At 28.6% G+C, this 12,850-nt stretch overlaps 2 protein-coding genes across 2 annotated transcripts; one reads left to right on the forward strand and one right to left on the reverse strand.

Moving 5' to 3' along the window:
* Positions 1 to 1,636: 1,636 nt before the first annotated feature.
* On the reverse strand, positions 1,637 to 8,290 carry LOC113398817 (geranylgeranyl transferase type-1 subunit beta). The gene is made up of 5 exons (XM_026637751.2): positions 7,923 to 8,290; positions 7,358 to 7,485; positions 4,871 to 5,044; positions 4,085 to 4,248; positions 1,637 to 3,590 (listed from the first exon to the last, which is right to left on the reverse strand). The coding sequence occupies exons 1-5, from the start codon at positions 8,027 to 8,029 to the stop codon at positions 3,108 to 3,110; spliced, it is 1,056 nt and encodes a 351-aa protein (XP_026493536.1). The 5' UTR covers positions 8,030 to 8,290; the 3' UTR covers positions 1,637 to 3,107.
* Positions 8,291 to 9,549: 1,259 nt separating this feature from the next.
* Rps6 (Ribosomal protein S6) lies at positions 9,550 to 12,126 on the forward strand. The gene is made up of 6 exons (XM_026637752.2): positions 9,550 to 9,655; positions 9,976 to 10,180; positions 10,375 to 10,520; positions 10,985 to 11,155; positions 11,476 to 11,622; positions 12,006 to 12,126. The coding sequence occupies exons 1-6, from the start codon at positions 9,650 to 9,652 to the stop codon at positions 12,090 to 12,092; spliced, it is 762 nt and encodes a 253-aa protein (XP_026493537.1). The 5' UTR covers positions 9,550 to 9,649; the 3' UTR covers positions 12,093 to 12,126.
* The last annotated feature ends 724 nt before the right edge of the window (positions 12,127 to 12,850 follow it).

Below are 12,850 nucleotides of genomic sequence, written 5' to 3' on the forward strand. Positions count from 1 at the left end.
TAAAATAAGTATCGCACCAAGCGTTGTTTTCGCTCGCATAATATAATATTTTTTTCCTTTGCAATATTTTGTAATAGCTAAAACTATCGTTAAAAATATAAATGGCGATCAAAAAACAACGCACTAAATTCATATGATTTTTAATGTGATTAATAGCAAATGAATTGAACTTAAATTAAAATTTATTTTCCAATAAAAATAAAGCTTACTAAAAATCCACGCAGCAAATAAAAAGAATATCTGGTATTAACGTAATGAACGAAATAATTTGTTATTTTGTGCTTATTTAAATGAATTCAGGTTATAAAAAAAAACAAATACTTATCAGATAACTAAAGTCTTATGTGGTGCTTTTTGTGTTCACGAAGTATTTAAAATAATTACAGCACAGGTATTTTGGTATATTTAATATTAATAATTTATTTATTATTTACCTCACTGGCTGGCGAGGCGTCTAAAACCTCTTACCAAAAACGAACACGTAGAGATTCCTAATTAAATTCATCTTTCCTTACATATCGTAACTAGAGCGCGGTCCTATTCGATACATAAACATAAGTTTAAGCCTAAATGTGTCGAATATTTAAAAAAAAAAAGCAGACTTACGCGAATCACGACTTTTATGATATTTAACTATATATATATATTTATATTGTAGTATCGATAAAACGCCCTTGATTAAGCTCATTCGAATATATGCACTAGGGCATGTATGCAAAAAAAAAACATAACCAAAAACCATAAATACAAAAAAAAATATCGGTTTTTACGGGTGTATAAAACTTTGCAGTGATGTAGGGATGCGAAAAATATTTAGGCTAAGAAATATAACAGGTATCTACGAAAATATATAATCTGTATATTTTTTTGGAATATCACTGTAATGTGCAGAAGTACTCGATGTAATAGTAAACGGCGATGGGGACCATCAGGTGGTCCATATGCAATTTCGAACACTATTACAAAAAAATATTGCGTATTTGAATTTTCGAAAAGATGAAACAGATCAAATCAAGAAAATGGCTTATTATAATTATATTAAATAAGAAACAACTACTTCATTGCAACGTATCGAGAAGATCGGATAAAACTAATAATACAGAAAAAATGAAACTCAATAAGTATTCTTTTCCACCAAGTAAATCAGATAAATTCGTTTTTTATGAAATAATTATAATTAAATTCATACATCTTGCATTATATCAACAAAACACTAACTCTACGTTTTTTATCATCTACACTGTATAGAGTATTTATGTATGCCTTATTTATTAGTGTTTTCTAAAGTAATATATAAATCTACTACTTGGCAACGTTAAAATAACCGTCGAATTTAATAAAAAAAACAAATATCTCAACCAAAAACATCCTATTGTGGACTCGGGCGTAGATCCCATCATTGATAAAATATAGCAAAATTTAGAATCAAATTAAAATTATACGCAGTTAACCTAAAATTGTGATGCTACTTAAATTAAAATATGAATAACAGTGACGAAAAATATCCACTAAGGGCAAGAGCAAAACCGTCTGTAGCGATACGATTATTTACGAAAAAAAAGCTTGGTTAGAGGGAACTAAACTTTATGTTAGAAGTGTTCACAAGGTGTGTCTACACTCTAAAGTAAAAACAATATCATGTTTTCTTAAAATTTATTTGCGTATTTTTTTTTAATATACAAAAAATAATTTGCAACAATTACAAAGTTCTCAATGATCAAGGTATTTCATATAAGTATTAAAAACAAACATGTCATAATGATTTTTCAATGTACTGGATAATACCTATATACAAAGTTAAATAATAATACCGAAAATACAATAAGCTACAAAAGGAACAAAATAATACAAATATTTATCATGACTATGGACTAATAATCAACCAAAATCATCAAGAATTTCATTGCATAATGTCTGTTTTAATTATATATAAAATTCATACATAATGTACTAAATAAATTTAATTTGCGCTTTGATATTGTATATCTATTATATAAAAGTGTTTTTAGCCGAAAACGTAATAAAATATAATTTATAATATTCGATGAAATTTGAAAAAAAAAATATTATAGACGTATAAATATAGCACTTTTATTAATAAATACTTTTTTTATACTATTATTCCTTTGTTCAAGATTGTTAAAATATTTTTGTAGGAAGATATGCATGAAGCTACTTTATTTTTTATAAAATACACGGCAGAGACCACAAACACAGATAACAAACGTAATACTTAATAATCTTAAACAAAAAAAATACAACTTTTTTAAATTAAGAATAAGTTTCAGAAACAAAAATATAAGCACTTTAAATATCTATCGAAATATTTGATTTTTTAATACTATACTTCGAAAAAGGACGACAAACTGCATTACAATATTGACTTCAATCACAGTACATAATTAAACATTGTTAATATATTAGCAATCGTTGCTTATGATGCCATAAGAACTTATTAAAATTTTCTCTAATTGCTTATATTCACATGAAAAACAAATTGTTATTCATAATATTTTTTTTTTTACAATTCAAAATAATTTAAATTCATACATATAATGTGTTTGTGCGCTAGAATTAATGATATGAATTTATAAATACCGAAACATACCCGTTTATTAAATCAGTGCTAGACTAAAATATAAAAAGGTTTTATTATAAACCTTCTTAATTAAGCCCATTGCGTCCCTGTTACTTATTCTATTGACCTTAACTATCAACAAAATGACTTAAAATTTTATATTTGTGCAATAATTTCATAAAACGCCTAACTACACAGCTGTAAACGCCAATATTTACAATAACATGGCACCATAAGAGATTTAATATTGTACTATTTGCTAATTCTGAATCGTTGTTCAACATTTGACTTGCATTCGTTTGCTATTAGCACCTGTTCTTCATAAAATTGTTTTAAGTACTAACATTTTATATATGTATTGCAATTTAGGATTAATGACAGCAATATTACGTTATAAACGTAGAATATTAGTTATAATTTGAAGTTTACAAAGAAGGCCATAGACGCCGTCAGTCTAACAATCTTTATTAAATGGCAACAAAATCCTTAAAGAGATTTTTTATCTATGGTACAAATAATAAATTTAAAGCTATGACTCACTGTCCCATTTTTCGTGTAACGCCTTTAGGTGGTCATGCGCTCTTTTGCTGATATTTAAAGTTGGTACTATTTCTAGCAAACCATTTTCACCGATTAAACTAAGACCAGCTAATCCTAGATATGTATGCATAGGATCGGTGCAAGTGTCGGGCCATTTTGAAAATCCTCCAACGACACAGTCTTGGGTCTCGTACACATAATTTCTGTTGTTTGCATAATTCGATAGTTGTAATGAGTCTAATATTTTTAATGATGCTCCTACCCAGAAACTATAACATGTATCCACGGGTTTATTGGGTCTGCCTTGATAGCCGTCTATCTGTCTGAAAAGTAGCCAACGTTTTAGACGCTCTATTTGATATTCGGTTAATTTGTTCAACTGGTCCGTTAAACTCAGAGTAGCCAGAGCACAGAATGTAGTACCACCGTGTGACTCCAATTCCGGACATTGGGCTATTCCATAGTCGTAACCCTGTAAACAATTATCATTTAATTAATTTTATTAATAACTTATTTTATACTTAGATACTTCAAATTGTTCTTTACTTAATGCACATTCTCCTATAGTCATATCTCTTCTCGATTTATAATAACAATAATATAGGATGTTCAACCCTAAAGTCAAACTTGTTCAAAATACACCAAATTATAGAGTTCAACTAACCTATAAATGTCCTACTACTGATCAGAGCGATAGCTAAAGACCTACATCCCCCCCCCGCCCCCCGCCCTCGTTCTTTTAAGGTAACGTTTTGGAGTTTATTTTGTGGTAAAATCTCTTCCGACACATACAGCTTGAATTCCAACGTTTATCTTCACCGCATTTATTTTGAGATAATATTTAGATGCATTAAGGACATCAAAATTTCATTGCCGCTAGGCTATTTTATAAAATATATGCCAAAATAGCCTTTGACTGACAAACAGTGCATATATAATACATATTATAGATACTATAATACTTACTATAGATTTAATAATATAATCTGTTGCTCGTTCCACATTGAAGCCTGACCAATCGTTAAGTATATAGCTTATACACGCTGCACAATACACGAAGCGCATGTCTGACTCACATCCCGATAATGTCGCCGAAAAGTTCCCTTCTTCTGTTTGCAGCGCTTTCACTCCTAAAATAATAACATTGATATCAATATAAGGTTTAAGTAATTGATAAATTCTGGACTGCATTTAATAATTTGTAATATTTATTTATACAAATTTTAGCTAGAACCTCCATCGAGATTATACGTTTATTATTTTATATACGTTTCTCAAATCATTCCTCCATAATGCATAAAGCATTTGATAAAATACTTGTAAGTTATTACTTTAAGAAAAAAGTCCATAATAAATAAGAATGTAAGTATATATCGAATATGTATCGAAGACAGCACCAAAATCCAAAACGATATCCAATATCAATAATGAGAATCTTATTTAACAATCTTGGAGACCAATGCATTATTTTTATATTAACTAGTACCTATCACATCTATTCATAAATTGCTTCTAATGAGCAGAACCTACTGATATATATAAGACTAATTCCCCTCTTTTTATAATAGTATAAAAAGGTAATAAGTGTATGGCAGGGTTCAACTGAGAGGTTGATTATTATAGAAAAGCACATTCGATGAAAAAAGTCAGAAGGCTCTAGCTTTATTGGCTTTTAAATTATGAGACCCCAAAGAAATATTCTAAAACACCGAGACACACACAAAAGCAAACTTGACATTTTTTACATTTTACCTTCTATTAAAGCTTTCCTATTAAGCCTCGACAGATCATCGCCTAAAGTCAACAAAATACACAAGCCCGTATATGTCATGGCCAGGTGACCACAGCGGTAGTGATTGTTGCCTGATTCGAAATCTATATTTATGGTAGAGGAACCCTGGAACCCGCATGCTGACATATCACCATCTGTAAGGATACAAATATGAGTCAAATATAATATTCATACTATCAATATATTAATCATATCATCAAATTTATGTTTTTCTTGTTCACTATTCCATAAAAAGAATACATATATAATGTAAAAATATACTTTTTCACAACTTTGATCATATTACATGCGTAATAATTATAATTAATGAGCAAATTAAAGTTTTTTTATTGCTTTATAAAACAAAGCTAAACTATAATAATAAATATTACTTATAGGTAGTAGGGAAATTGTTAATTAAATTATCAACATATCCTAATGTTTTATGGAAAAACTATTGCTTTTAATGGATTTATACCACAGTAAATTTTTTTGTGCTAAAGTAGAAACATTTCTTTGGTGTAATATTATCGAATAGTCTACAAATATAATACATCTTGGTGCCTGAGCATCATCACCTTAACAAAATATCTTAAATGATATTTTGTTAATTTGTAGTGAATATATACATTTACAATTAAACACAAAAACAAATGAACATAAAAAAAAAATTCAAAAATACATAGTCTAAAGAACAGGTCATAATAATTATTTACATAAATTATGCAAATACTACACAATGTCATGAAACTTATACAATACATAAAAGATAATGTGAATAAATTGAGAAGCATTTGTCAACACATTAATCGATATAATAAGCAATTGTTTTATTTCATTATATTTGTTTTGCACCACTGAGGTCATAAAAAGGTCTTTTAAAGGTAACTCTTAGCTGATTTCAATTCTTATTTAATAAAATTGTTTTGCTATTAAAAACTATTAATTGCTACTGATTTTATTTATATATATAAGTTTCTGTATGCCTTTGCATTTGTATATGCGTTTTCATAAACGCGATATATCGTACAATCGCAGCGAAAACCAGTATTGATACGGAACATAAAATATACAGTTTGATTTTAGGTCATTTTACACACAAAATAGACAGCAACCTCTGCCATGCTTACACAGCCTAAATGACTGACATCATTTTCATCAAAATAATTACTTATCATTATTTTCTCGTTGATAACAAATGAAGGTAGCGAGTTATATTTACATAATTAACAGCCATTACTTTAGTTTTTTAATGCCTTAGGTTTAAAGATATAATCTTTGTATATAACCTTAATTTCAATATTGTAATAATAAAAGGATATTAAAAGATTTTTTAGATAAAATATAACGTTGAATACTTATTTGTGGCTTATATACATATCTTATGGGTGACTATGTTCTTACTAAAACATTCTATAACTATAAAACGCTAGTTTTGTACCATGGTTTCACTTAATTTATTAAGTGTTATACATAAATTAAAATAAAAAAAGCTATTAATAAATACTAATAGAAATTAAACAGCGTTCTAATTCTATACTAAAAATTTTCAAAATAATTTATAACTACATATTAAAGAGGCCAAAATTTACGTCACCTAATTATATGTAGTTACAAAATTAATGTAACTTCAAAGTGAAATAAAAGATAAAATATAAATTATCTTCATTCCCTAAACAGTAACAAACAGAAACTAGCTTCCTTCTTCCTTTTGTACATAAAGGGAACTTCAGTGCAAAATATCAGCTTTTTAGGTCAAATGTTTTAAACTGGGCATTGATGACTAATCAACAAACAAATCAATATTTTCGATACATTGAATACTCGTACATTAAGGAAATTATTATATGAAATACACTCAGTTGTTACTGATACATTTATCTATAAAAAGCATTAATCAATGTCTTTAAAACTGATAATTGTTTGTTTTGTGCTTAATAATGTTATAATTAAGTTAAATGTTTGCTGGAATGGCTTTTTGCAAGCCCATCTGGATAGGTACCATCCACTCAGCATATACATATTTTAAAATCTCACTTCCCAAGATTGGTAGTGTAATGGCAATGTATGGAATGGTTAATATTTCTTATAAAACCAATTTGTATGGGCAGTGGTGGCCATTTATCAGATACAAATTAAAATGTATGTAAAACATACCATTGGTATATAACTTAACTTCTGCGTAGAAAATTTAGCCTAAGTTGATTTCTACTTCTTTCAATCTGTTTTGAAACATAGGTAGAGAATAATATAGATGTTTTAAGTAAACATAAATTAATCACCAGACATGTAGTCCTTACCGTTATTGTATATTTTTATTATTTAATTGATTTTTGTAGTTTGATGTACCTGTAAGTTTTTAATTCCAGGCCAATCCCATAGACAAAAGAATGAAACTCTATTGTAGAGCATACAATAGTGAGAAACTATTTTACAGTCATCATAATTATAAAAATAAATACACTTACTTTCTTTATTGGGTTCCACTTGCAATTGATAAAGCCATTCAATTATTCTGGATTGCAAATCTAATGATATTGATGTTATTGATCCAAGTACATCCAAGCCTGATACTGAAAAATATGCTATTGTAACCCTGAAACCAAAATATGCAACTATTTGTACTTTTAACTGTAGGAAGATTTACTTTAAAAAGAGCAATTAGTTAAAAACTAAAGCAATATCAAAGTAGCATTCCTCATTTATAATTCTCATATCATTCTATGTTGAAGCATTTTATATAATAAATGTGTAAAATTATTAAAATCTATCATTTTGTGATAATTTATTTATTTTGACTGTCTCAATTATATTCATTTGTTTAAATATAAGTTTATTATTATTTTATTGATTCTATTCATTTAAAATTATTACATATTTTAATAAATCCAACTTCTTTTTAAAACATTAGAACCACTTAATGTTCCATAAAAACAACATTCTATTATGTTTTGACCTCAACACTCTCAACCTACTTTTTAAGTACCTATCTAAGGTCAAAATGGCTTTCAAAATGTTACAATTAATTTATACCTGGTTGTATCATGCGATGACAGAGATGATGGTAAAACATTAAGGAATCTCATAAAGTATTTAACGTGCTGTCTGTGCGCCAAAATTTTGTTTTCCTCGTTGTTCATAATTAATAATATATTTTCGACCGCTTAAATTCTTATAAAAATAAATTATTTTAAAATAAATTGTTACCAATACTTATTAACTTTAAGATTAAAACTGTTTTATAAATTTATGAATCCAATTTAACATTCATTCAGATATTAATATAAATCACTGTTTTATAAATGGAGTCGAAATAACAAATAACATGTAAGCTTTAATAATTTTTCGATACTGACTGAAATCTATTATCAAAAAGTAATTTAGTACCTACTATGACATAAGTAAGAATGTCAATTGTCATGTACATGTGACATGTCACGATAAACCTTAACGTCACTTAACAACATGACAATCTTTCAAGATTAAGATTATTTGAAGAAAATTATTGTAATTAATATAAATGTTGCCTACACACAACTCAATAGAATTTAAACTTATGAGAGTTTTGGTAATTTGTAATTTCGTCACATGTGATGTTATAAATATGCAATCCTTTATTTTTCCGTTAATGAGTCAAGGAAAGTTTTTAAAGATTTTTCTAATAATTCTTTATCTAAAATGCTTATAAAATTAAAGGTCAAAATTGTTAGAAAGATGGTAGAGATATAGAAATCTGTTTTCAGGCTTATGTTCCCGGCTTTAGTATTTTATCTCGCCTCCCACCCGGAGACTCTGTAGCCAATTAAGGCCAACAGCATACACTTTCCGGGGAAAAAATAGGCTTATGTTAAAGTAAGGAATATTAAACATTTTTTTGAAAATTCAATTTGTATGGAAGGTCATTATTTTGGAAAGCTACCAATACAATTGATTTGGGATAAGAGTTTGTATATAAGTTCTTCATATTTTAAGTAAGAAATATAAAAAATCGTCATTTTGGCCGTCGTTAGTAATCTCTTCTGTTTATAAGTAAAAAAACTATTGCAAAGTTTTTTAAAATGATCTGATATGAGGATTAGGAGTGAAATCATGTAATTAAGTTCGTCATTTTCGAAATTCCAATTTTTGCAATTGGTTTTTAAGCAACACTGTCAAAAACTCTAATACTTAAGAAAAGTTGATGTATTTCTGTACATTGCATCCGATGATATATCCCATCGTGTCAAAAGTATAAAAAAGAAGAGACTTTTTTTGTAAAACATCTATGGCCATGCCTAGCAGGTAGAACAACTCGCATGTCTTTTATGCCATTGTATGCTTTTATATCATGTATCCTCATCGCTGCCACTTTCTACTTCCTTGTATGTGCGTAGCATGTACACTATAAACTTGGTTAGTAATATATTTTATTATTATACATTGTTTGCGTTAGTAAGAAAATATATTTATTTTCATAACCAAACTGCACTTTTAGTTATTTTCTTCAATTTTAATTTATTTCAACAACATCAATTTAAATGTTTTACTTCTACTGGGCATCGTGACAGTTTTATAAATTTACCTGACTTATATTTAATTTTTACTTATATATAATTATTTAAACATAAAACTTGATAGTATACTCTAGATTTATATATAGTGAACTTTAATAATTTGGTATATAAATATTGCCATTCAAAAAAAAAAAATTGACGGCTGGCTGCTCTACAATATCTCTGGTTCTTTTTCATGGCTGACGTTCCAAGGAGCTAACTGCAGTCATGAAGGTGCTTAAAAAGTGTTTATTAAATAACTAAATAATCCTTAATAAAACAAAATATTGAACTAATTACTTTCTCAACATCTTTAAGTATTTACCTTAAACGAGTTTTAGTAAATACTTGATGTGATTAATTTGAAAAACTTTGATAAAAACAGCCCTGTTGTCAAGAGTGAAACTCATGCCTATATAAATACAAATTAAATTATAATGTGGTTATGTTCAAAATAGTGTTTATTTGTTACGTCTTTATTTTTTAATTTGTGCTCAGGAGCTCAAGTTTATGTTGTGTTTCGAAAGTGTGTTATAACCTCGTTTTGTTTTTAGCTGAACGTTTCCTACCCGGCAACGGGATGTCAAAAATTATTCGAAGTAGTAGACGAGCACAAGCTCCGTATCTTCTACGAGAAGCGCATGGGCGCGGAAGTAGAGGCTGATCAGCTAGGTGATGAATGGAAAGGTTATATCCTTCGTGTAGCAGGCGGTAACGACAAGCAGGGCTTCCCCATGAAACAGGGTGTCCTCACTAACAGTAAGTCATATTTTGCTATTTAACTTAAAATTGACGAAAAGACTTAGTAACATTTTAAATAACATAGAAATTCTGTAATCTAAGTATTGTTAGGTTAAGTTAACTTATTGACCATTAGATGCGGTTACTTAAAAAAAATCCCATGTTTAATTGTTATCAAATTTCTTCAGAAAAATATACATTGCATTTTTTAGGTCGTGTCCGCTTGTTGATGTCAAAGGGTCATTCTTGCTACAGACCCCGTCGTGATGGTGAAAGAAAACGTAAATCAGTCCGTGGCTGCATTGTCGATGCTAATCTTTCCGTACTCGCTCTTGTAATTGTCCGCAAAGGAGCCCAGGTAAATAATTTGCGTATTGTCTTTGATTGAATTGTACATACAAGTGGGATTTTATCAACCATACATTAGAAAAATTATTGATGAAAATTTGTCATTTTATATTACTTTGTATCCATTTATGTATACATATAAACCGTCATCTTTGTTACACAAAAGTATTTAAATATAGTGCTATAAACAAACTAATATTCTATGCTAAATACATGTCTTTGCAAATATTTGCATCCCTGGTCTTACTGTTTCTCAGATCCTCAAATCTGTGTAATTATATGCGACAGGGTAGAAAAAATTATGTATAAATATGCCACTACACTTACATTTTGTTGTGGATTTTTTAACATCATACATATCCATTTCTTTAAATTTAGTTTTACAGTAAGTAAAAGTAAGTTTCCATCACCGAAATCATATAAAATATTTATGAAATCAATTAACAAGAATTAATTCATTTTATTTTATGACAGGAAATTCCTGGACTTACTGATGGCAATGTTCCCCGCCGTCTAGGTCCTAAACGTGCTTCCAAGATTCGCAAACTGTTCAACTTGACCAAACAGGATGATGTACGTCGTTATGTTGTCAAACGCCTCTTGCCCGCTAAGGAAGGCAAGGAGAATGCCAAACCAAGATATAAGGTAAGGAATAAGCTCAAACAGTAAAAAAATTAATATTATTTAAACTTCAATGTTTTATTTTACATATTATTTATTTGGTCTTCAAGTGCTCCAAAAAATATAATAAATGTTTTAATACCCTGTTAAAAATATTAACTGTTGCTGGGCATTCATACTCAGTAAACTACCTTATCAGGGTATATTAAATTAGCTCCGAGCAGAAGATTCAGATTTGTGTCTGTCTACTTTTACAGTGAGCAATACAGTTTATTATGTTCTCATGTAATTCTATATTATTTATAAAGTACATTATTTTCAAAAACAAATTTATGTCAATATAGGCACCTAAGATCCAGAGATTAGTTACACCTGTGGTACTCCAGCGCAGACGCCACAGACTTGCTCTGAAGAAGAAGCGTCTGGCCAAACGCAAGACCTCTGAGGCTGAATATGCTAAACTGCTTGCACAAAGAAAGAAGGAATCCAAGGTAAAAATATTACAGATTATTATCATATGTTTATTTTGTATCAGTGTAACAGCTTGTATCATATGACTATAAAATAATTTATAGGAATCTTACTAAGCTGTAAGATTAAGGTGCTGTAACTTACCCCTTTGTCTATTTTTGATATTGACTAAGGTATTAGATCAGCAACAAGTCATTATACTTTTTATTTAAAAAAAATATAATTATTGGTATAGCTTTAATTTAAAAGAGTTGATTAATTTTATTGTAATGTCATTATATGAATATTTAATTTCAACAAATAATATGAATAGTCTATTACACTAAAACTGTTAACACATTCTAAAATGTTTAATGTGATAAAATAAACTTATATTATAATGTTCTTACTTTTTCTTTTGTAGGTGCGCCGTCAAGAGGAAATCAAACGCAGGCGTTCAGCTTCAATGCGTGATTCTAAGAGCTCCAGCACGAGTGCACCACAAAAGTGAAAGACTTTTACCAATAAAAATTAAAATCTAGAAATATCTTTTCTTATTGTCAATGACTCATAAAATAAATTATTCAACAAATTTCTTCTGAGATTACTAGTATACTATCGACATTTGACCTCGAAAACTATTCAGGATATCGATAGTATAATTTGATCAATGCTATTGATAGTTTTGGATTATCGATAGTCAGTGAATTAATTTTGAGAAAATAATAATGAATTCAAAGTTCTCGTTAATGTTTCTTAAATCATGGCCCTGATCATTGAATATGTTTTTTTTTTTTAAACGTCGACACCGTCGGTCGTATGTTATATAGATTTCTACAAGACACAATTTTTAAACTGGATAGAAGTTTTATACTGTTTTTATAAATTTTTTAACTGGAAGTATACCCACTTTAATATTTTTTTCTTAAATCGAAGAAAAAGTACTAAATGTATTAATCCTTATTCTCTTTACTTGCTAATATTTAATTAAACTTATTAAAATATAGTGTTGTTACCTGGCCTACTAAATCATTTATCTTGAGAAAGTAATACTATCGAAAAACAACGGGCTATCGATAGCACAAAACTATCGTTAGTTTAAGTTAAAAGTAACGGTTTTTGCAATAGTATTGCTCAGTATTGGGGAGCTATGGATAGTATTGACAAATGACAATATTATCGATATGCAACACTAGTTAGGGGCCATTCATTTATTACATACATAAAACGATTTGGATCTCGGACAAAACTGAAAAACCTAAATATTTA

Source organism: Vanessa tameamea, chromosome 14 (genome assembly GCF_037043105.1).
Source record: "Vanessa tameamea isolate UH-Manoa-2023 chromosome 14, ilVanTame1 primary haplotype, whole genome shotgun sequence".
NCBI classification, from domain to species: domain Eukaryota; kingdom Metazoa; phylum Arthropoda; class Insecta; order Lepidoptera; family Nymphalidae; genus Vanessa; species Vanessa tameamea.